The sequence below is a fragment of the Bufo gargarizans genome, chromosome 4 (genome assembly GCF_014858855.1).
Source record: "Bufo gargarizans isolate SCDJY-AF-19 chromosome 4, ASM1485885v1, whole genome shotgun sequence".
Taxonomy (NCBI): Eukaryota; Metazoa; Chordata; class Amphibia; order Anura; family Bufonidae; genus Bufo; species Bufo gargarizans.
In genome coordinates this window covers 402,061,407-402,086,366 of record NC_058083.1, presented here as the reverse complement: position 1 = coordinate 402,086,366, position 24,960 = coordinate 402,061,407, and the positions used below count along the sequence as shown (strand labels likewise).

The following is a 24,960-nucleotide window of genomic DNA, read 5'->3' as shown; positions in this document are numbered from 1 at the left end:
GTACCGATATGATCGTGATCTCCCAGAACCATCTGACTCAGAACCACTTTGAGCCCTTTCTGGCCTACGTTGATATCCCCTATAATAATTATTCTGATATCTTTGAAAAGGAGGGAACCGTCTATTTCTAAACTCCTTCTGGTGGTTTGGGTTCTTTTCAGCAACATTTGGACCCTTATTCCCATCTGGCCTAGGCTGAATTTTATTTGGCTCGGAAGGTCTAGGAGTTTTTAACACATCAGCATAACTTCTTTTAGGGCTTTCAAATTTTCCCTGATCTCTTTTTATGTGAGTTTCTGCTATTTCCGGAGACTCATCACAATTTTGTATTGCAGCGTACAGAGTTGTACTCTCAGTGAGTAACCAATCCAGAGTCTTTCTGGGATGGTAATCCCTGGCCAAAATAAATTTTATTTTATTGGGCAAAGCGTCATAAAATAACTGGATAAATTCACTACCTTCAAAATTGGGATCTTTTTCAGATAAACTATAGGCATTTTTGAGGACTGACAAAAATTCCCTGGGACTTTGATTATGTCTACATTTCAGGGTAAATAAGGCCCTCCTTGCAGCAGTAGCGGATTTATAGGGACCAAATTCAGTTTTTATTTCTGCGACCACATCTGACCAATAATCCCTACCCATATCTCTAAGGGAATTAAAGAAATACCGGTGTTATGGTTCGAATACCCAGGTAATAAATTCAAGTTTCTGTATGTCCTTTTCTAAATGTAAAGTTTTCATGGCCTCCTCATATATTTCCAAATGACTTATTATGGAGGGTGAACCCTTTTTTGCAAATTGACCCACAGTTTCCTTGAGAAATTTGATCACTTTAGTAGTGTCTATCATGGGTTGATAAGATCTCTGTACTGAACTTTTAGAGGACCTAGGAGGTGAAATCGGTCTTAATTTAGGAAGAGAATGTTCTCTCAGAGCCATTAATTCTTCTCCATTAAAGGGGTTGTCATATTTACTTTCTGCATCTGATTCCCCCCTGGAATATTTTACCTGCACTCTATTAGAATCCTTAGGCTGTCTGAATTGAAGAGGGTCAAGATCCCGGTTATCTAACTCTGTTTGTAAATTTCTATTGTCCTTATACAACTTTTTACATTCCTCATCTAGATCCACCATAGACAATTGACATTTAGACAATTCATTAGTAGCCTGACTTAATTTCCATTCCAGAGTCCTAATAACTTCTTGCTGTTGACTGTCTCTGTCATTATATTCTGATAATTTAGCAGACTATTGTGCTAATTCACCAGAAACCATGGCCGCCTTATTTTCCATTTCAGATAAATCTTTTTGAAATTTATCAATTTCATATGCCTGTTCAACATTTTTATATTTTGTTTTTTCTAATTGCTTTGCTATTTCAATAACTAAATATACAAATTCAGGCCAAGATTGAAGGATTAATGAATCCTTATCTTTCTTATGTTTAGCTTGGGAAATGTGACAGAGATAATCAGCAAACCGGGATTTATCAGACCAGATATCATCTGCATATTCTACAGCTCTTTTCCAATTCAAACCTCCAATCTTTTAACTCTCTCTTAATATCCAACCTGTCATGCATATGACCCAACACAATATATTCAATTAATTCTTGAGTCTTTCTATCATGCATATCAGTCTTTACCACTGCAGCAGCAGCCTGCATGCCTTGGCTAGCCTCGCCATTGTTATCAGACATTTTTTTTTTTACTTGTTGCACTACAAGTACCACAATAACTTTATCAAATATATATTTTGCACCCCAAAATTTTGTTTCTATTACAAGCAGATCTCGGTAGGGACCTCCAATTTAATGTCGGAATATTTATGCTGTCTCCGATTGACAGTCTATATGATTTATGTGAATAAATTAAAATCGGTAATAAAGGAGATTCTAACTTATTATCATAAATACCAAGCTAAAACAAGCTCGTGATCTGCGTTGAATTGAAGACAAAACCCAGTTACAGACAAAATATATATGTAATTTATTAATACAATTTATAGTGCAAAATAATATATATATAACAAAATTGGCGGTAATAAAATTCAATCAATGATATGCAAAATAGTGGTAAAGACAAAAATAATTGAGAACATATATCTATATATACACAATTATGCCTTCTTATAATAATACCCCTCACTTATATTAAAAGTCAATTTAATACTTGATTTCTCTCAGCCGACAAATGTCTGATTAAACCCAAATCTGGTTTATCTTTTATCTATATAAATATATATATATCTTATCAACCATACTGGTCTAGAACTGAATTCAGTTCCTTGGAGATAATACCGTGTTTTCACTAGTATATTTTTAATCTCCCTGTATTGGATTAATTTTCAGGATGATGCTGCAGGTACACCCCAATCTTATTCCAAAACAGATACTATACACAAAGTATGGTTAATTGAATATATCTATAGATATGTATTATATTAATTAATTATCCTATAAAATATAGGTAAGGTTATACTATACCAAAATGTCAGCTAGCAGAAATCAGTTTCAATGGTTCTAAGATGGCTGCCTCCAATGACTGGCAAGATGGTCAAGATGATGTTCAGAGAGAGAGCGAGCGAGATCGACCCCTTCTCTCAGCCCATACCATCTTTTTATCCTATCTTAGAAAGGGCTTGGCCAAGTTTTATCATTAACTAGTGACCTCACTTTATAATTAATAGAACCTCCCTCTAGGGAAAAATATACCCTAGATCTTTGTTACCCTAACACTAGATGGCACTAGTATTCCATACAAAAATCGAAGCATTCATTTATTTCTCTTATTCATATAATAGCAATAAAATGTAATCTAAGGTTTCAGACAAAACCTTGAGAAGATCTTGAAGAGACAATGAGTTTTATACTTGGTCAACTAACTTGTGTATCCTTAAGTCTTTTGACCAGACTTGATTAAATCAAGATAAATATGGCTATCTCAATTCATTGTCCTTGGAGGAGACAGGGTTTGTTCATGATCACCTGTGTCCACATTTCTCCATTCCAGGAAAAAAATAATTAATTTGTGTGTTCCACTGAGACAGATTCTAAACATGACAGAGGAGTTTATACCTCATTTCTAATCTTACAATTGAATATGAGGACTATACTCTTATATATATATATATATATACTATATATTCAGCATACCTATTAAAATTGATTATATAAAATCAATCTACTCCTATATTGATTAATATAAAAACCACAAAGAAAGATTAGAGTCTTTCTATTCACTAAAATCATCAAAACTCAAATACATTGTCTTATCTAGGCCATCACATTTCATTAGACCTTGGGACATCTCCTTCTCACAAAACAGACTTAGGTAAACACTTTGGTATATATCGTAAACCTTAGGTTAGCAATTTCAGAGTAAAAAAAAATCCTGAATTCACTCTGCCTTAAAATAAGACAAAATGGTTGTCCCTTAGGCTCATGTCCATACACTTATATAGGCCTTATAATTATGGACTTTATTCATACTCAATAGTTCTGACAGCCACCAACTAATTATTACAATAGAGGGAGGAAGGGGGGGGGCTGCACACTGTGCCACCAACTAATTATTACAATAGAGGGAGGAAGGGGGGCGGCACTGGCCACCAATGAAATTTAAACTGGGGAGAGAGGGGGTCTGCTCCTGCTGCCTGACAGCCCCGATTCTCTTATAGGGGGCTATGATACGCACAATTAACCCCTTCAGGTGCAGCACCTGAGGGGTTAATTGTATGGGTATGGATCACGGCCCCCTGTAAGAGATCGGGTGCTGCCAGGCAGCAGGGGGCAGTCTTGTACACAGTTTGTAGTGTATTCTAATTAGAAGCGTCCCCATCACCACGGGAACGCCTCTGTGTTAGAATATACTGTCGGATATGAGTTTTCACAAAGTGAAAACTTAGATCTGAAAAAGCTTTTATGCAGACGGATCTTCGGTTCCGTCTGTATGAAAGTAACCTACGGCCACGGACACGGATGCCAATCTTGTGTGCATCCGTGTTTTTTTCACTGACCCATTGACTTGAATGGGTCCGTGAACCGTTGTCTGTCAAAAAAATAGGACAGGTCCTATTTTTTTTGACGTACAGGATACACGGATCACGGATGCGGCTGCAAAACGGTGCATTTTTCGATTATATTATTATAATTTTTTTTAATTTTTTTTTCTTCCCCCGGACCCATTGAAAGTCCAATGAGTCCGCGAACAAAAAAATGGAAAACGGCACAACGGCCACGCATGCACACAACGGTTGTGTGCATGAGGCCTTAAGGTGTGGTAGATCACCGGAGGAATTAACAAAACGTGGTTTGTCGTTTGTGCAGGCACTTAAATTATAGTTTTTGGGCAGCAGATGTGCCCAAAAACAATGCAGCCATGTGAGGATGAGGGATCGCAACAGCGATCGCTTGTCCTCCTACTGTGGAGGTGATCGCTGTATGTAAATGCAGCGCTTCACCTCCCACTTAACAAGCAGCCGACTGTTCCTGTTCATGACCTTGCGCTGCGTCTCGGAAGTGCAGTGTAATCTATACTAACGATAGGTCATCAATAAAACAGCTGGACAACCCATTTAAGGTTTGACCTACACCTAGACGTTTTGTAGCATTTCTAACTGCTTTGGACTACATCTGTTACTCGGTTGCTAATAAAAGACTGGTCGTGATCCAATAGGGTCTTATAATTTGGTGTTTTTCTTATTTTAGAGAGCTTGGTAATTTTGAAGCCGCCATGGAGAACTTCCAGAAGGCACTGATGCTGAATCAGAATCATGTGCAGACCCTTCAGTTGAGGGGGATAATGCTTTACCACCATGGCAGCCTGCAGGAGGCACTGACAAACTTCAAGGTAAAGTCTTGTACAGTTTCTGTATGACCAACATATTGTGTGATGTGCATCTGAACCCACCATTGGGCTAAGCCTATGCCTAGACTTTATTTTGTAGAGTGACAAAAAAATAAAAATTATGTGAAATAACTCTGGAGTCTCTGTCCATAGGATATGCATTATAGCTTAGGCTACTTTCACACTAGCGTTCGATCGGATCCGTTCTGAACGGATCCGATCATATTAATGCAGACGGAGGCTCCGTTCAGTACGGATCCGCCTGCATTAATAATTTAGAAAAAATTCTAAGTGTGAAAGTAGCCTGAGCGGATCCGTTCAGACTTTCAATGTAAAGTCAATGGGGGACGGATCCGCTTGAAGATTGAGCCATATGGTGACATCTTCAAGCGGATCCGTTCCCATTGACTTACATTGTAAGTCTGAACAGATCCGCTCGCCTCCGCGCTGCAAGCAGCGTTCAGCTGTCCGCCTGTCCGTGCGGAGGCGAGCGGAGCGGAGGCTGAACGCCGCCAGACTGATGCAGTCTGAGCGGATCCGCTCCATTCAGACTGCATCAGGGCTGGACGGAGGCGTTCGGGTCCGCTCGTGAGCTCCTTCAAACGGAGCTCACGAACGGACCTATGAACGCTAGTGTGAAAGTAGCCTGAAAGAGTGACTAAACTTTTCTAAAACTTGTAAGTAGCCTAAAAATCATTTTTGTAATGTACTTTATTAATTAATAATACTGTTTCCCTAATCAAATTAGCACCCAAAGGGCCTGGGTGCTATCGCGTCTTAAAAAATTAATCATTCTCGTACACCACTGACAAAAAGACAAACCAAAAAAATAAAGATCATGGGCATCACTGTGTCCCAAAATGGCTGAACTATTAAAATATAAATATATTTATTCTGTACAATGAACGCCGCCCCCGAAAGAAATCAAAATGGCCGACTTGCAGTTTATTTCATTCTTCACCTCCAAAAATTTTTTCATATAAAGTCATCAAAAAATCCTACACACCCCAAAATGGTATCACTGACAATTACAGATCGTCCCGCAAAAAAAAAAAGAACCTGCACACAGCTCCATAGACATAACTATTAAAAAAAAAGTTATGGGGTCAGAATGTGGCACTGAAAAGAAAAAAATACATTTTTTCCAACTTCTTCTTTGTTTGTCTTGTGATTTAATATAAAAAAATAAATAAATGTGATGACCCAGAGAATGAAGGCAACAGGTCAGTTTTATCACATGGGGAACGCCGTAAAAACAAAACTCATAAAACAGAATTGTGTCTTTTTCCAATTCCACCCTATTTGGACTTTTTTTTTTTTTTTTTAGCTTCCCACTACATCATATGCAATATTAAATAGGGCCATTAGAAAGTACAACGGCTATGTGAACGGAAAAATAAAACCTTTAAAACTTCGGGAAGGCAGGGAGTGAATCGTGAAATCGCAAAAACAGAAAATCGCTGCGTCAGGAAAGGGTTAAACAGCTTATCCGATGCTGAGAGTTTGCCCCCACCATGCAGATAATGATGACTTCATTCTGGATCTGCTGCCCTGGCTTCATGTTCACACACACTATTGTAACATCGTTCCCATAAAGCTGTGAGCACACTCACACGCTATAGTGACTTATCACTACATGTATGACAATAGAACGCACAGTAAATATATACACACTATTGTCACATCATTACAATATTGCCTATAGACACACACATCATCACAAAGAATAGAAATGCACACAGTATGTTATTAACATCGTCACAAATCGCTTCCGCTACTGGGGCATAATGGTGTCAGAACACAGACTGGTAATGCAGAGACGCACACTAATATCACATGATGTTGCGGATTGTGATATATTCGCACACGTCTATGAGCTCACAATAGAACACAGACTATGAATACACGTACAACGTTGTCACGTTATCGCAGTAGAATGCAGTCTATCAATATATAGCGCAGAATATCAGGGTCTGTTCACATGGCGGATTTCGGCGCTGTCAAAATCTGCCACGGATTTTGTTGCAGTTCTTCACTGTACAGGCTGCAGACCCTTTCTCAGACTGAATGTAGCTAGTCCATGAGGTCTAATGCGGCTGTCCGCACACTGCGCCAAGGAGGGTCATGTCCTTTCTTGGCGCATCACAGCTTTAAACGACCGGCCCGCACACTGCAGCACTGCCTCCATTTGAAAAAAAATGGGAAGCAGACACTATGGGCCATCCACCTGGCAGAAATTGCCGGCAGAATCTTTTTCCACCATGTCACTAGGCCCTCACGGTTGGTGGACATTTACTGTGACATTGTATTCATACAGCGCACTGTTGCCACGTCCAGAGACACATACAATTGTGTACATCATAACAAAGTGTAGCGGTTTTTTAACTACATCTGTAAGTACTTTCACACTAGCGTTATTCTTTTCCGGCATAGAGTTCCGTCCTAGGGGCTCAATACCGGAAAAGATCTGATAAGTTTTATCCTAATGCATTCTGAATGGAGAGCAATCCGTTCAGGATGCATCAAGATGTCTTCAGTTCAGTCTTTTTGACTTTTCAGGACAGCGATGATACCTCGGCATGCTGCGGTTTTATCTCTGTCCAAAATTCCGGAACACATGCCGGATCTGGCCCCGAGTGTTCCAGCAAAACAGATCCGTTTTTTGCGGTCTGCATATGCTCAGACTGCAAAAAATGTGAAAAAAATGCCAGATCCGATTTTCCGGATGACACTGGAAAGACGGATCCGGCACTTCAATGCATTTGTCAGACGGATCAGGATCCTGATCCGTCTGACAAATGCCATCAGTTTGCATACGTTTTGACGCATCCGGCAGGCAGTTCCGGCGACATTTTGGTTTCTTTGATACAGTTACATACTTGTTCTGGTGCCCCCTGGTGGTGGTTTAATTGCCTCTCTGAACGTCCACCTAATGTGTCCAGTGCTATTGGTCACAAAATTCCAGAATGCTGAGACTTTCTTATTCTCCCCGGGCAGCGGAGTAATTACTGCCTTTTAATTTGTATTATCCACCTTTAAAATTATTTTTTTTTTAAATCAGGCGGAGGCAAGCCGTGGTGGGTTTACCACATGTAGATTGGCCCGACTGAGTGGTGTTAATTTGCGTGGGGACCCGTCGCTGTTTAAACAGCAAATCTGCTGTAGAAATCTGAGGGTCAGCCTCCCCGTCTGATTTTTATTTTTTTATTTTTTTTTCCATATAACATGACTGATTTTCTGTGACAGGATAGAATTGTAGGATGGATGGTAGATTATGCAAATGTATGATGTATTCTAAAATGAATTTGTGTACTATAGTAGCTATGATACAATTTTGTATAATATTTGAGCATCTTACATGTATTTATATCATACCCTGATGCCTGTACATGCAGAGCTGGATACGCATCTCTAAGAAGATCGAGGTCCACTGAGGTCCATCAGAACTACATTTACAATTGTGCGTTTCTTTGTAGAGATGTCTTCAGCTGGAGCCATATAATGAAGTGTGCCAGTACATGAAAGGACTCAGCCACGTCTCTATGGGCCACTTTTATGAAGGGATTAAAGCTCAGACTAAAGTTATGTTAAATGATCCAATGCCTGGTCAGAAAGCAAGCCAGGAATATCTGAAGGTGAAATACCTAAGAGGTAAGCCTCACCGGAACTATGGGTCATTCCAGCAAAACAGAGTAAAACAGCGCATAAACAGATGCTTTGCAGGCATAATTGAAAGAAAATGTATAACCAGTGCTTAATGTGTGACAGGTTATCAAATCTTCTGCACTATTGGGAAGTAATAGAAAATATATCGTACTATGCTTCAAAAGGCTGTAAAATGGAATACTATCTATTTTTGAATCGGAGCAGTCTCATAACTGGTCATTCATATGGTTTGAGACTTCCTATTGCCTCCTTTTTGATTCACGACAACCCTGCAGTCCAGCAGCAATGGCCGTGCTTGCACATTATAGGAAAAAGTGCTGGCCTATGCGCACTTTCACCAGAGAGGCTGGCGCCTTTTCCTATAGTGTGCAAGCACGACCACCGCTACTGGATTGCAAGGTGGTCATAGCCATGGAAACGAGCAGTGTATAATGTGATGGAAAAATGAGTCAAGCCAACAAAGGAGGCAATTTGGACAATCGCAATACTGTACATTCGCAAATGTCTTGTATTCACTTTATCTACGTAATAAATGCCATTTGCTGAAGTGAGGCTGCCCCTTTAAAGGGTGACTGAGATTTCAAAAAACTTTTGATATGTCATAGTGAAAGTTTTCATTGCTAGGGGTCTGAGTGCTGTGACCCTCAGTGATCCCTAAAAAATTAGAAGAAAGAAGCGATCACATATCGTGCTGTCTCTCCTCTCGTTTTTCCTTGTTCTCTGGATCGGTGGGGGTCTCGGCACTCAGACCCCCACTGATCAAAACTTTGAAATGTCCCTGCGACAGAAGTTTTCTTTAAGTAACCACAGAATCTAGTTTTTCATACTCTGTTCCTCTGCTTTACAGAGTACTCCCGCTACTTGCACTCCCATCTTGATACTCCAGTCACAGAATATAATATTGATGCTGATCTGCCGGGAAATTTTAAGGATCATTGGGCAAAAAATCTTCCTTTTCTCATAGAAGATTATGAAGAGCAGCCGGGACTACAACCTCACATAAAGTAAATGCATGCCGTTACTTTACATTAAACTTTAGCAGCACATGTTGTACACATTTTACATATTGCTAATTTGACTTTGATTGCAGTCCTTAAAGGGAACCTGTCACCGGGATTTTGGGTATAGAGCTGAGGACATGGGTTGCTAGATGGCCACTAGCACATCCACAATACCCAGTCCCCATAGCTCTGTGTGCTTTTATTCTGCAAAAAAAACTATTTGATACATATGCAAATTAACTTGAGATGAGTCAGAGCTTGAAAATATGACTCTTCTCTGGTCACACAAGTAAGATATGACTCTTTTATGTTAATTTGGATATGTATCAAATCGTTTTTTTTTACACAATAAAAGCACACAGAGCTATGGGGACTGGGTATTGCGGATGTGCTAATGGCCATCTAACAACCCATGTCCTCGGCTCTATACCCAAAATCCTGGTGACAGGTTCCCTTTAAAGGGGTTGTGCAAGGGTATAATATTGATGGGCTATCCTTAGGATAGGTTCTCAATATTAGATCGCTGGGGGTCTGACTTTCAGCACCCCAATGTTCAGCTGTCTTAAAGGGTTTGCAGCGCTTGCGCAAGGGCTGTGTTCTTTTTAATAGTTACCTGCACGCCACCTCCCGTTTTTAAGCAGTGCTGTGCATCTACAGCAGATCATTCCATTCGGTGGTGCAGTCTATCCTCAAGGGAGATGGCGTGCCGTTAAACATTGAAGGGGGAGCAGTGCAGCTGATTGGCAGGGATGCTGGGAGTCAGACTCCCAGCAATCTGATATTGAGAACCTATCCTGAGTATATTATACCATTGCACAACCCCGTTAGGTTAGGCACTCCTTCATAAATGGTCTTCCTGTTAAAAAAATAAAAATAAAAAAGGTTCTCTATATGACTTAAAGGGAATCTATCACTAGATTCTCCTACACTAAACCATGATACTAGCGTCATGCTGCTTTGCAATATCTTTCTCAGCATGTCCCTGTATAATCTGTAGAGTTCAATATTTTGTGGAAAATTAAGTTTCCCTTTAAGCGTTATCTGGGCAGTCCTGCTCGCATTGAAGAGTCACGCAGTCCCACATCGATAAATAAATCTCTATTAAAATATGCAAACAAGTAAAAATATATATTAAAAATAAAAATGGTAAGAGAAGACATGGACCCTTAGTTACATAGTATATTTAAAGCCACAAAGTACAATAACATTTCTTATGGCCACACATAGTCACATATTGTACTGGTGAAAGTGAAGCCAAGTGCAATACAATGAAGTTAGTTAGATATTAGTATGCATGTGCCAAGCAATAAAGATGGTTACCAACTAGAGATGAGAAAACCGTGCAAGATTTGATTGGAAAGTAGGTAAATAGTAAGGAGAACACCGCAGCAATGAGTGCTGCGTTATTTTCACACAGCAGATTAGCAGAGGTACTTACCTGCCTTTTAAACAGGCTTATGTAGCAAAGCTAGAAAAATAGCTAAGCCAGCCTCACATCTGCATAGGTCTTTCAAAACAAAAGCCCTTAATCCGAGAAAAGCAGATGAGAACAACATTTCTAGTTGCAAGGCTTTAGGGAGAACCTCTGGGTGGGTCCTACTTCTATTATGGAGACCATTTGATATACATTACAACTATTGTAGGCTAGATAACGCTCCTTATGTCTAACATCTGCTGGTGTCAGATAGGTTTAGGAAAGCTAATTTGAATATCTTTCTCGGCAACCCAGAGGGGCATCACCTATAATACTGCGCACTAGGGCTGCACGATATGGGAATTTTATGCGATTGCGATTAGGGCCCTAAAAATCTCGATAACGGTATGCGATGCGATATTTTAAGGGAATTGTGCTAGAGGTCTATTTGCTTGGATTTTCAAGGCAAAAGCACACAGAAATTACTGATAATGCTGAAATGTAGTTATGCTTAACTCAAGAACTGAAATGCAGTGTTTTTCAAAATAAAAGATCTTTTACTAAATTTAATAGCATATTTGCATTACTGCAAAAGTACAAAATACAAAACTTGCCATTTTCTTAATAGCACTGCACAGAACAGATAAATAAAATAGAATAAATAAAAGAACATTTGTTCATTAAAATAACGACTTGCCTCCAGCCCCTCCTCCCTCCCCGCACTGTAACTGATGTATCGCCGGCCGCGCTGTGCAGCATAGCGGCCGGCGATACATCAGTGTCAACCACATAAAAAGTCAACCATCGCTTTATAAGGCGCACTGCCATTTTCCCCCCACTTTTTTTTGGGGGGGGGGGGGGGAGTTTGTCTTATAAAGCGAAAAATATGGTAATATAATTGCATCATTTTTGGTTTGGCCAATTGGCGATTGCGATATGACGATTAATTGCGATTGCTTTGGCGATATATTGTGCAGGCCTACTGCGCACACATACTCTGCATACCAGGTTCTTTCCTTCCCCCCCCCTACTCCCCAGGTCACAGAATTATTTTTTCAATATACACAGAGACTTAGAAAATGACACTTATGACACATATGCTAGTGATCTGTTTGTTTTGTTTTTGTTTTTTTTAAACATTTTATTAAGGGAAAAGCAGAGGTATACAAGTTGACAAATAAAGAGCAATGAATTGACATGGTCATTGAGATTACAATGGTATCAGCATCCATCTTATCACAGTATTGCAATAATTTTATATAAGTGACAATTACCCTCTGCTCCCCATTTTTACCCAATAAAATTCCTCAACCTATCCAACCAAACCCAAAACATAGTCTGCTTCATAGGTGAACCCAGATCCTCCAGTCCTCCATACCTTCTCTATCTAATTAGCTCCTTTCTCTGCTCGGGATTAGTCTTCCCAAGGTGCCCCAGCCTGTTCCTCAAGATACCACATGGTGTCTCAAAACGGTACCATCAATTCCTTTAGTTCTGTCAGAGAATACCTCATGAATCTCCTCCACTTATGAAAAAAAACTTTTGGTCGCCTTTTCCTTATGTTTTTCTGTGTCTAATCTGTCCATGTATAAGAGAGATTTCATTGTACCAATCGCCTCCTTGAAGGTTGGAGAGGTAGGATACAACCAATGCCTCAGTATATTCTTCTTAACTGTTAACAATAAAAGATGTATGCCCTTTATACCTGTCACATTTGAGGAGTCTCCTTTTGGGTCTGTTGGAATATAATGAAAAATACATTGTTGTGGGGTAAGTCGCACCTCTATGTCCCACAGCTTCTTGATATACTCAATAGCTTCCCTCCACAATTGAGTTAAGTAGGGCATTTCCATAATCTGTGTAGCAGGTTTGCTTCAGTAGTCGACACTTTGGGCACCACCGAAGGTAATGTGCTGGGGCGCCCCTGTATGAAAGTTCGAAGGCATATGTGTATTATCCTAAACTGCATTTCTCTCCATACCTCACTGTTAATAGCTTGTCTCACCCTTTCTATACCTGCCCTAATCTTGGGTGTCAAAGAAGTGTCTCCTGCTCCCACCTTCTTAATACTCTGTCTCCTAGTGGGTTTGGATATGTATTTTGGATTTTCCAGTAATGGTCCGATAAGGAACCCAACTCCCCCTCCCGACTCTTCAAGGCGCCGAACCATGCCAATTTTTCAGGGTCTCCCGGTGTGTTTGCCTGTGCTTTACAATATGATATTATCTGTCTGAAGGGCAGAAAGTGAGACGTCGGTTGCTGGTACTTATTCTGAAACTCCAGCCATGAGAGCAGTTCAACTCCTGTCCAATCGCAGCAGAGAGCATCACAGCCAGGGAGAAAAAAAAAGAACTCTCCTTTTCCCTGGCTGTGACGCTCTCAGCTGGGATTTAGGACAGCGCTACAGCCAGGGAGAAGGAGACACCCATGGAGAAAGACTCTGTCTCCTCCTCATTGTTCTGATGCTAAAATTAGCATACGAGGCGGGAGAATACAACGGGGGCCACAACGGGCAAATGGAGCGGCACCCAGAAAAAATTGTAAGTGCAGTTAGATCGCTGCCCCCCCCCCCCCTGCCCAAAATACACGGCAGCCAAAGGCATTTACACTTATAACTCTTATGCATCTTAGTTCCCAAACTAAATGTGGTTTCACCAACCTATATCATTTGATGCATCAAAAGACTTCCGTCCAGTTAAGGCTATGTCCCTCCAATCAAGTCCAGAAACTTAATCCCCTCAATCCCACTCCGGGCTCGAATCCCGGTTTGGTTCCGATTTAGGCGGGTTGGGGGAGTATCCATGGGACCGTTTGCGAGTCCTTGATGGTGTCTTCCTCTCGGAGAGCATTTCCCTCTGGATGTTGATTCCCCTCTATTGCCTCTGTGGACAGAATCTCCCTCCATGGCTGCCATGGCATCCCCAGGAGATAGGTACGTGTCTAACACCTCCCGGTCTAAAGACTCGCAGGATATAGCAATGCAAACCTAACTTTGTTCTGTACCAGCTGTGTGCATTTGGAGATGAAAGCTTGTCTTTTCCTGGCCACCTCCGCTGAATAATCACCAAAAAGTAAGATCTTGTGCCCCTCACCTTTAGTGGTTGGGTTGCCCGCCTTTATCTGATCAAAAGGGACTCTTTCTCTGCATAGTTGAGATATTTTACAATCGTAGGCTTTGTCTCTGTGTGGCCCCTCTCCTCACATGAGTCCCTTTTATAGGGTCCACCCGGTGTGCTCTTTCAACTGTAAGATGGCCTTGGATTCCTAGGGCCTTGGGCAGCTCCACTGCAGACAACTGGGTGAGCTGGCTTAGTAATATCGATTCAGGGAGACCCACAATCCTAAGATTGTTCCTTCCGGAACGATTTTCCAGGTCTTCCACTTTGTCCCTTAGCGCTTGGTTCATCCTGAGCACCTCCCAGACCTGTGTCTGCACCCCTTCTAGTTCATCCTCTATGTGACCAACTCTTTGTTACAGCTCCTGGATCTGCATTGAATGGTGAGCCACCTCGGTTTGCATTTGTTTCATGGAGGAGGCGACTGTTGCCTCCAACGTGGCTTTTATATCCGGCGCTAAAAGGTTGGCCACTGCTATTGCCAGTTCTTTGCACGAGATTGCTAGCCCCTGTAGCTGCGGGGGAGCGTCTGTCTCTGAGACTTAATGTCTACTGGTAGCGGAGGGGGTTGAGACGATGAACGTGTGAGCCTCTGCCTCTTGTCGGTCATCTTGCTTCTCGGTTGGTTGCTGCTTTTTCGCAGTGAGAGAGGAGACTAGCGGAGAGCCGCTGCACACTCTGAATTTATCCATGAGTATTAGCACGCCTGCGGGTGATGTTCTGGGGGTTGATATTCCCTGTTTTGTGGCCGAAACCCCAGGTATTTGGCCTGAAGTCACGGAGCTCTTTCTCCTCGCGTCCTCACATTTGTGTGCTGGAACTGGAAGTCCAGAGCAGTTTTAATGTGTGGAACTAGGAAATGATTGGGATCTTCTATATAGCAAATGATTGGAGTCTTATAAATTTGACGTTCCAATAATCTCAACAAGTCTTCCTTTGCTCTTATTGCTATTAACGATCAGTCTGAAAGCCCCCATATACATTAGTGTATTTTCAGCCAATCCCACCACATACGGTGGTACCAGCCAACAATTTACCTGCACATGACTGTATGTATTTTGCAATCTGTGCACCGCAGAACCGCAAAAAACAGATAGCGGATGTGTGCATGGTGTATTCTCCTAATCCAGCTGTCTGCAAAATGAACAAGAATAGAACATGTTCTATCATTTGCGTTAAGGCCACACAGATGTAGACAGCACGTGGATGACATCTGTGTGCTCTCTGCATTTTTTTCAGTCCTGTAGAAATGAATGTGTCCACGTATGATCCACAAAAAATGCTGATTGGATGCGGAACAAAACAGTGTTCATGTGCATGAGACCTAACCTGTATGGAGAGCTCTGAACTCTCCCCAGATATCCAGGAGAAGAAAGATGGGTGAATTGAATGTTTGTTTTTATTCTCCTGAAAGATAGATAATCTGCCACCAGATGTGTGTGGCAACGGCTTTCACCTCTCCACATTGAAAAACACATACATGCCTGGCTGAACGGAGTCAGGGGAGACCGCTGTCGGCCAAAAAGCGTTTAGCCAACATCTATTGAAGGTGTATGAGCACCTTTAGTGAAAGTTGTAATTAGAATTCCATGTCTTAGCCCTTCCTCAGTTCAGCTACAGTAGTTACAGAAATTTTTTGGGGACAAAAAACAATAGAAAAGCTCTAATTTCAGTACTTCTCTTTTCAGGGATGTTTTGCCACAGAATTTTGAAAGCTACAAACCGGAAATACATGAACTTATTTGTGTAGCAGATCGTTTAGGAACTTTAATGCAGTATGAAACGTCTGGATTTCTACCGAACAAAAGAATCCACAGAGGTACTGTGTAAGAGCGGGTCTGTGTGATGAGAAATTGAGTTTCAGAATTGTGAACTGCTTAGGATCACCAGTGGTTATTGTGCCATCATGGGCCTTAGCTATTGACGGTTAGCTCTACTTGGAAGCAACAGGAGGTTTAAAGCGGTTCGCCACTTTATTTGCACTGTATAACAAAAAAGTCGTTGACCACTTTTTTTTTTTTTTTTTTTTGGGCAAACTGTTGGGGTTTTTTGGGGAGGATACTTGCCTGCTCCCCGCCGCTGGGTCCTAGCTGCCTCACTCCCTGTCTTTGGCTGCCTCACTCGGGTCCTCTGCTGTTAACATCCTCTTTGATGCCACTGCAGCCATTTACGAACTAGAGTGCTGACACTCCCCCCCCCCCCCCCCCCCCCTTCTTGCATCAGGTCAATTAGTCATGTGACGCAAGAGGTGCTGGTCACTGCTGTGACCAGTGATTGGCTGCAGCAGCTTCAAAATGGATGTTGACAGCGGGGGACCCGAGCAAGGCTGTTGAGGGCATGAAGCAAAGGAGCCAGGACCCAGCAACAGGGGGCCGGTAAGTATGCTTCTCTTTTGCAGGTCAGGACAGGATAGAGGGGGTTGCCCCAAAAGGTGGCCAGCCCCTTTAACGAGGATTGTATGCTACTCCTCTCCCCACAATTTGTCCAAGCTCTTCTCAGGCTTTGAGAAAAGGGTTTAATAGTTCAGGTCGACCAGTATAAGGAAGAGGGGTGGGGGAGAGTACTTTGCCTTAACCCCTCATATCTCAGGCTGGGTAACAGCTAGAAATATGGACCTGGCCTTATTTGAAAGCTGAAAATCTGCAATCTAAGACCTAAATCGCAATATTTCATCTACTGTTACAAATCGGGTTGGAAGTGGTAGCAGCTAAAAGTGAATGCAGGGTTCAGCTGCTTTCACTCCCAACAAAATTTTTAAAGGCTATATCTCCTGAAGTAGTCGAGAGATTGATGTAATTCAGGTCTTAGATTGACGGCTTTCAAATAAGATAAGGTGCACATATCTTGGGCTAGGTAGTAACTAAAGATAAAGAGTTAAAGCAGCCCTCCCCTTCAGCTGCCTGTGATCTCAACCAGCTTGAAGGAGGGGGTGGAGTTGACAGGCTAACAATTTGGTAGCATCATAAATAATCATATTGTCCCACACAATAAAGTGTTATTTATATGTGTTATTTATACACAATAAAATGTTATCTATACCACACAGTGAATGACGTAAAAATCAATCCCACAAAATGTTAAAAATTGCTTTTTTATTTTATATATGTTATTTAACCCCTTTACACATTATCATGTACATGATAATTTGCAAACTGTTGTATCGAGCAGGCTGCTGCGCTGAGCCTGCTCCATACATAGCTGGTGCTGGCGGTATAATACAGCAGGCAACTGGCCACAATAACCCTTTAATAATGCATATATGAAAAGTTCTACAATTTTAAGACTCACTTAAAGAGGTTTTTGAGGGGAATCATTATAGTTAAATACTGGTTCGGAATGACTTAAAATAACCAACAATCATTACATACCAAAACGACCCCCCCACTGTTGTCGTGCCTGGTCCCCATTTCCCTCCACTTCTTGGTCTTGGGTTCGACACGCAGGGAATGGCATGGACCGTTTGCTCTGCCAATCACGGTCCACAGTGGTGACCCGCCACAGCCACTGATTGGTAGAGCGCGCAGTCCAAGCCATTTCCTGCATGTTGAGCCGAAGAACTAGATGTGGAGAGGATCGGGGGCCTGATCAGTGGGGAAAACAGCAGCGACAGTAAGGTTGATTGTAATTTTAAGTCTTTCTGACCCTAAAATCTTTCCCTCATAAAACCCTTCTAAGTTTCATATATAACGGGAAATTGGTTTTCCCATTAACAACATTTATCATCTACCCACAGCATTAGGTGATTAATATATGATCATTGGGAATTTAATTGGTCAAATCCCTCAGTGATCATGAGAATGGGCTCTCAATAAAACACATATTTTATTACTATATTCGGTTCTGCCCCATCCCTCCCTTGTATTTAAAGGGAACCTGTAACCGGGATTTTGGGTATAGAGCTGAGGACATGGGTCGCTAGATGGCCGCTAGCACATCCGCAATACCCAGTCCCCATAGCTCTGTGTGCTTTTATTGTGTAAAAGAAAATATTTGTTACATATGCAAATTAACCTGAGAGGAGTCCCGTCCCTGACTCCTCTTACATACAGGATTCATCTCAGGTTAATTTGCATATGTATCAAATCGTTTTTGTTTTTTTCCACAATAAAAGCACACAGAGCTATGGGGACTGGGTATTGAGGATGTGCTAGCGGCCATCTAGCAGCCCATGTCCTTAGATCTATACACAAAATGCCAGTGACAGGTTCCCTTTAAGCAGGAAGAAAAGGGATTCCCATATTGTCTTGGGAAGTTTTTAAAGCTATGTGTCTTTTTCTTACAGCTATGGGGCTTGCAGCTCTTGAAGTCATGCAAGCTGTCCAGAAGACATGGATGAACTCTAAAGTGCGAATTAATGGGAAAACCAGGCTGATGCAGTGGAGAGATATGTTCGACATTGCAGTTAAATGGAGGAGGTACACTGTCCAGAAGCTTGGCCTGTTCTATCATAGTGAAATGCTATTCTTAAAGAAGCTTTCCCACAAAATGTTTTATTCTCTGGACCATTAGAACGGTACATGATATATAATTTGCAGTAAAGGTAGTCTTTTTACCAGTGGATGTAGTTGGGAGTTACCCTCTCCCTTCTGACTCTCGGAACTCTCCAACTGACACAGCATCTTATGTCTGGAGAGGAGGTCAGTTTCTCTTTTCTTAGTTCTAAAGACCCCCATACACAATAGGCGGCCAACAGTCGGACTGGGGGCTTCGTGTCAATCCCCAACAGATGATGTCAGGAGAGAACATTTGGGCAAATTGAATATTTTTACCCTATCCTTTTGTTCTCTCGGGAGTGTCTGGCAGCTGCCTGCAAGTCTCTCCCCATTCAAAATACACATACGCTTTTGCCCAAGCCAAATGTGTATGTATATAGAGTAGTAAGGAAGGAGTCGGGAGTAATAGCTGTCGGCCAGACAACGTGTGGCTGCCATAAGACTGACATTAAAGAGGACATTTAATTGGTCCAAACATTGTGAACTAAGTATCATGACATATACAGCGGCGCCCAGGGATCTCACTGTACTTACTATTATCCCTGGGCGCCACTCCGTTCTCCAGCTATGCCCTCCGGTATCTTCGGTCACTTGGTTATAGTAGGAGGAGACTGCTCTTGTTCTGCTGGGCGTTCCTTCTCCTAGGCTGTAGCACTGGCCAATCACATCGCAGAGCTCACAGCCTGGGAGAAGAAACCTCCCAGGATGTGAGCTCTGCACTGCGATTGGTCAGTGCTACAGCCTAGGAGAAGGAACGCCCAGCAGAACAAGAGCAGTGTTTGGACCGATGAAAGGTCCTCTTTAAGGGTACTTTCAAACTTGCGGCAGGACGGATCAGACAGGCTGTTCACCCTGTCGGATCCGTCCTTCTGCTATTTCGCCGGACCGCTGCTCCGTCCCCATTGACTACAATGGGGACAGGGGCGGCACTCTGGCACAGTACGGCAGTGCACGGCAAAAGGCCGCCGGACTAAAAGTCCTGCATGTCCGACTTTTTAGTCCGGCGGCCTCTGACCGCGAACTGCCGTACTGCGCCGGAGCGCCGCCCTGTCCCCATTATAGTCAATGGGGACGGAGCGGCGGCACGGCGAAATAGCGGAAGGACGGATCCGTCCTGCTGCAAGTGTGAAAGTACCCTAAGGCTCACAAAGGAATAAATAGGAAAGCTGACTTTCTGTCCACACATAAGATGATTTGTCAGTTGGAGATCCAGAGTGCGAGTGACCGGTCACAGTGGAGGACCAGAAGAGAGTTTATAACTCATAAATACAGTCACTGGTAATAAAATTACCTTCACTGCAATTTACATCATGTACCTTTCTAACCGGTCAGAAACTTAACATTTTTAAAGTAGTGCTTCTTTAATGTCCTAAGTTTGTTACTGAAAATTGGTGAATGGCGCATGCGCACTGCATGGAATGATGCTGCTGCCCACAATGGTCATCCTAGTGCGCATGCGCCGACCGGAACTTGGCGAGTACGCTGGATGCCGCAAGAGGCTTACAGTGCGGGCCAGGCAACAGGCTGGGGAGGGGTTATGTGAGAAGAAGGCAAAGCGGCCTGGGCACTACAGCCTAAACGCCGGCCCTGGGCACTTGCGAGCCCTCATTTACATCTGAATAAAACAGCGTTTTCGCCTCTGGTGAACATCAAAACAAAAGGACAACGGTACAATTTGACTCATCTATAGCTATGCTACAGCACTATGTAAGCAGCGTATAAGGGCACACTGTGGTGACAAACTTCCTTTTAATAAAATATGATCAAAAAGTCACACACACTCCTCCAAATTTTTTTTTTTTTACATTTATTTTTAAACTATTTAGATATTAAAAGAACTTGTACATCGTTGTAATCGTACTGACCCAGAGAATGAAGTGGGTCAGTTTTGCCGCAAACGGAACGCCGTGGGAACAAAACCCGTAAAAAGTTGGTGGAATTTTTTCTAATTCCACCCCATTTAGATTATTTTTTTATTTTATTTTTTTACCACTTTCCACTACATTGTATGCCATAATTAATGGTGGCATTAGAAAGTACAACTTGTCCTGCAAAAAATAAGCCCTCATACGATGTGAACGGAAATATAAAAAGTTATATAGCTCAAGGATCATAGTAAAGAAAAATGAAAAAGCAAAAACGAAAAAGTCAGGTATCCAAGGGGTTAATTGTTGTAGGGGTTTTCCAGTACATTTATACTTATGACTTATCAGTATAAGCAGATACCCGGAGGCAATGTCTGACCACAACAAAAATGTTTTAAAGCTATGCCATAATGTTTTTTGTTTTTTTGTCACTTCACCTCCCCAAAATTAAGATATGAAACGATCAAAAAGTCTTATACCCCAAAATGTTACCAATGAAAAATGTCTGGAAGTGGTTAAAGTGGGGGTTTGAATGGAGCTTCCTCCTCCCGCTGTGTGGTCTGGTTCCATCAGTCCCATAGATATCGATGCATGTTTGAGCGCTGGTCCATTCAAACTCCTCCTTTTATTGTGGTTGTGTAGCAAGGAGAAACGGGGAGCTTGGAGCCCCCGTTCTAGTGATTAGAATGTTTACCACCTATCCGGTGGATAGGAAATGAATATCTGTAGGCAAAGAAAACCTTTAAATGACTTCTGTGCCATAGAGATATCAAGATTAATCTCTTCATTCCTTTTGGCAATAAAAAGAAGAAAAACACAATTCTGCCATAGTTTAATGGGTTTTTTTTTTTTGTTTTTTTTTTTCCCCTTATTTTTCAGGATTGCTGACCCCGACCAGCCAGTACTTTGGTTAGATCGAATGCCAGCTCAGAGTCTTATTAGAGGATTCAACAACCACATCAATCTCATCCGGTAACTACCTGGCCTCATAATATAAACCAAATATATCGCAGTGCCCATATTTACTGATATGACTGGGTCTAGATCTTTTTGGAGCATCTACCGGTAGTTTTTGAAAAATCTGTACCTCTTTAGTTAGCCTTTCATAGCCAGTGAAATTCCTGAAGCTCTTTTGATCAGATCACCTCTGGTAGGCCTCTTTCACACTGGCACATGTTGACACTGTATTCTTTCTGTATGAAGCAGATGCAGAATGTGTTTAAGTCTCCATAATTCTACAAGGACATTTCTCCGCACACTTTCCACACTTTAATGTATAGGTAAATCTATATAGGCACACCTCCTATTGGAATGATATGTCAGAATGCCTTATGAAGTATTAAAATATCAACCTAATTTATTGTATATAAATCACAATAAAATAATGTATAAAGATATCCTGATTTTTATTTGTATACATTATTAAATTGTGATTTATATACAATAAATTGGGTTGATATTTTAATACTTCATAAGGCATTCTGACATATCATTCCAGTAGGAGGTGTTCCTATATACATTTACCTATACATTATTCCTCTGGTAGTTTGGGTTCCCAAACAGATAGTGCACCCTCCATATCTTCTTGTGTATAGTGTGAGCCACGCCATTCGATTACAAATTCCACATTTTAACACATATTTTACCTTAGAACCACTGTTTCATTGCTTTTAGGAGGTATGCTATCTATATAGTGCCACCTGCTGTTTGTTCTTTTCCTCATTTCTCTGTCCACCTCAGTAACATTGCTGCAGTGGTCACACATGTCCAGTTCCATCCTTACACTACCACCCGCTGCATCTACTGTTAGAAGCTGTAACAGTTAGGGTGAAGCCACACAGTCAGGTCTCCTGATGCAGTCTTGGAAGCCAAAACCAGGAGTGGAACATAAAAAAAGAAAGCGTATGCAAGACAGATACGACTTCTTTATTTATTTTATTATTATTATAATTTTTTTTTTTTTCTTCACTCCTGGTTTTGGCTTCTAAAAATGCCAGTGTACAGGGAGTGAGCTGCAGCAGAAAGGGCATTCCCCCTGAGCTGTGATGGGACGAGAGCTACAGCAATCTTGTTAGATTGTCATGTACTGTATAATGTCTGATCATTAATCATGGGATAACCCCTCTAAGTCACATCTATATCAATAACCTTTTCGCATACGTGTTTCCCAGAGGTCAGATCATCAACATGCGATATCTTGAATATTTTGAGAAGATTCTCAGTTTTATAAAGGATCGGATAATAATCTATCACAGGTAAATATTTATTTTGAGAAACGCCATTGTAAATATCTGGAGTCTTCTAGTAGCCCATTTTTATAAAACGCCTTCATAACATAGTACTGGTTCCTTCTTCTGTCTTTACTTCTTGCTTAAAAAGAAGAACATAAAATGTAATTCTTTCCTTATATTGTAAATTGTATTTCAGTGCCAATAACCCCAGAGGTCTCTCAGAAGTTAAAGAAGCTTTAGAAAAAGTCCATAAAGTAGAAGACCTCTTACCGATAATGAAGGTAAGGTTTCACCTGTATATTCATTGATGCGCCAAAGGCTGTTACTTCATGTAAAGATGCAAAATAAGTAGTTCCAGCACTAATTGTAAGAACGGTTAAGAACTATTTGTTCGAAACGCGTCAACTGTCACAAAGTGATTGGATTTGCCCTATTGTGTTTATGCTGATATACTAAATGAGGACAAAGAAACAACACAACTTTATTTGGAGTGCTGGAACTTCTTCCTCTTGCGTGTTATTACGAGGGCTTACCTGTTGTGTTCCGTGCACGCAGAGAATCACACTGAGGTAAGCTGGAAATAACTATATATGGAAGGATGTAAAGATATTGAGGAGCAGGGATCCGCAACCTCCGGCACTCCACCTGTTCTGAAACTGCAAGTCCCAGAATGTTCCATTTACTTCTGTCCGAGTTACAAGAAGAGCTTGGCAAGTGTGCATGCTAGGAGTTGTAGTTTCACAGCAGGTGCAGTTGCCAAAAGTTGCTGACCCTGCAGTAGTGGATCCAACGTGCCCATACTCCCTACTAGGCCATAGTGTGTGGTCGGAACATATTCAGCAGTGTTTGTATAGGGCAAAACCCATGCAGTGGATGGGTTTGTGAGTTTTTGAAAAATGTAAATCTGTAAGTGCATTTATAAATCACTTCTGTTCTGTAAAAATGACCATATGTAAAATACAGCAGAAAATTAAAGTAATGAAACTGGTCTATTTAAAGGGGTTCCCCAGTTAAATGTATTCTTCCACAGATCCAAAGCCTATTGATGAAATGACAATGTCTAGTGTAATTGCCAGGGCTGTGGAGTCAGGGTAAGCTTTGGGTGCAGTCAGAGGGGCATCGGTGGAGGCGGGAAAGGCGGTGCCGGGCTGTGGACACAGGAGAGGGGTGTGCACAGAGGCAGCCACTCCCTGACCCTCACTGCTGACATCACATCAGTGCGGGTAGTGCGTCAGCAAGAAAACAAACCAGGTCACATGACTGGTTTGTAAAGTGAGAAAATGGGGCGGAATAGGTAATACAACCATATTAGATATATGTTAGTATAGCCAGGGCATGTTTAATAGAACATAAAAGTTTAATCCTGGAAAACTCCTTTAATTTTTTTTGTGGGAAGTGAAGTAACCTTTAAATGGCGAATTGGTCATTTTGACATATGGGATAATTATTTTTATATTTTAATAGTACAGGTATTTTTGCATGCAATGATGCCCATGATGTGTATTTTTATTTTGAGGAAACTGGGAGTGATTAGAATTTTATATATATATATAATATATTATTTACACTTTTTTTTTTTTTTTTTTTCTATTGCTCCCACAAGGAACTATAACAATCATCAGACAGTAAAATTGGAAAAAAATAGCAGTGTTCCTGTGGAGCCCTGCGACAGGCAGGGGCTCCATGGGAACTAATGTGTGGGAGCCTCATATCATTTAGGAATACAGAGACTGCTGCACACACACTCCCAGCTCCCCCGATTCTCGCCGGGGGAGCCAGAACACACCTGGAAGCACACTCTTTTTGTGAATCCTGGCACCGTGGTCGACCACGGCATCTGAGGGATTAGAAGTTCGTGATTGGCATTACCACGGGTCGCAGACATTAGGCCAATAGAGAGAGATAAGATATGTTTAGAAATGTTAATCCTATAAACATGTTATGTTTTGTCAAATACATGTTCGACCGACTCTATCCTGACACTTTCATGCGTATATCTGCTCAGCCACGCGTGCATATGTAGTAAATGGGGAGAGGGTAAAAAAAAGCCACTGAATACACCAGGTACAAAACAATTAGGCATTTTAAATCCAATGTGCCCTGTCCTGATCTTCCCCAACATCAACCACCGTGGGAGAGTCACGATGTCCCATACGCATTGGTCTGCCATACATACCGAAATGTTCATCTGACATAAACTAAAGCTGCCCTTACACATTAAGTCTAAGTATCTTCATGCCAAGACCCTTAGTTAAAGTATATCTCCGCTGCACATGCTCAGTAGTGATGTTCCTCAGGCAGGGGTTCACCTAGCCTTTTTGCTG

General features: G+C 41.6%; 1 protein-coding gene across 2 annotated transcripts in view; it reads left to right on the top strand.

Moving 5' to 3' along the window:
* Nucleotides 1-24,960, top strand: part of TTC13 (tetratricopeptide repeat domain 13) — an 80,524-nt gene that overhangs the window by 40,409 nt on the left and 15,155 nt on the right. For both annotated transcript variants that reach the window (XM_044290180.1, XM_044290179.1), the window contains exons 10-17: nucleotides 4,712-4,853; nucleotides 8,327-8,501; nucleotides 9,364-9,520; nucleotides 15,736-15,866; nucleotides 18,330-18,462; nucleotides 21,285-21,377; nucleotides 22,577-22,660; nucleotides 22,833-22,917. In XM_044290180.1, the coding sequence (XP_044146115.1) occupies nucleotides 4,712-4,853; nucleotides 8,327-8,501; nucleotides 9,364-9,520; nucleotides 15,736-15,866; nucleotides 18,330-18,462; nucleotides 21,285-21,377; nucleotides 22,577-22,660; nucleotides 22,833-22,917 (1,000 nt within the window). The remainder of the gene's footprint in view (nucleotides 1-4,711; nucleotides 4,854-8,326; nucleotides 8,502-9,363; nucleotides 9,521-15,735; nucleotides 15,867-18,329; nucleotides 18,463-21,284; nucleotides 21,378-22,576; nucleotides 22,661-22,832; nucleotides 22,918-24,960) is intronic.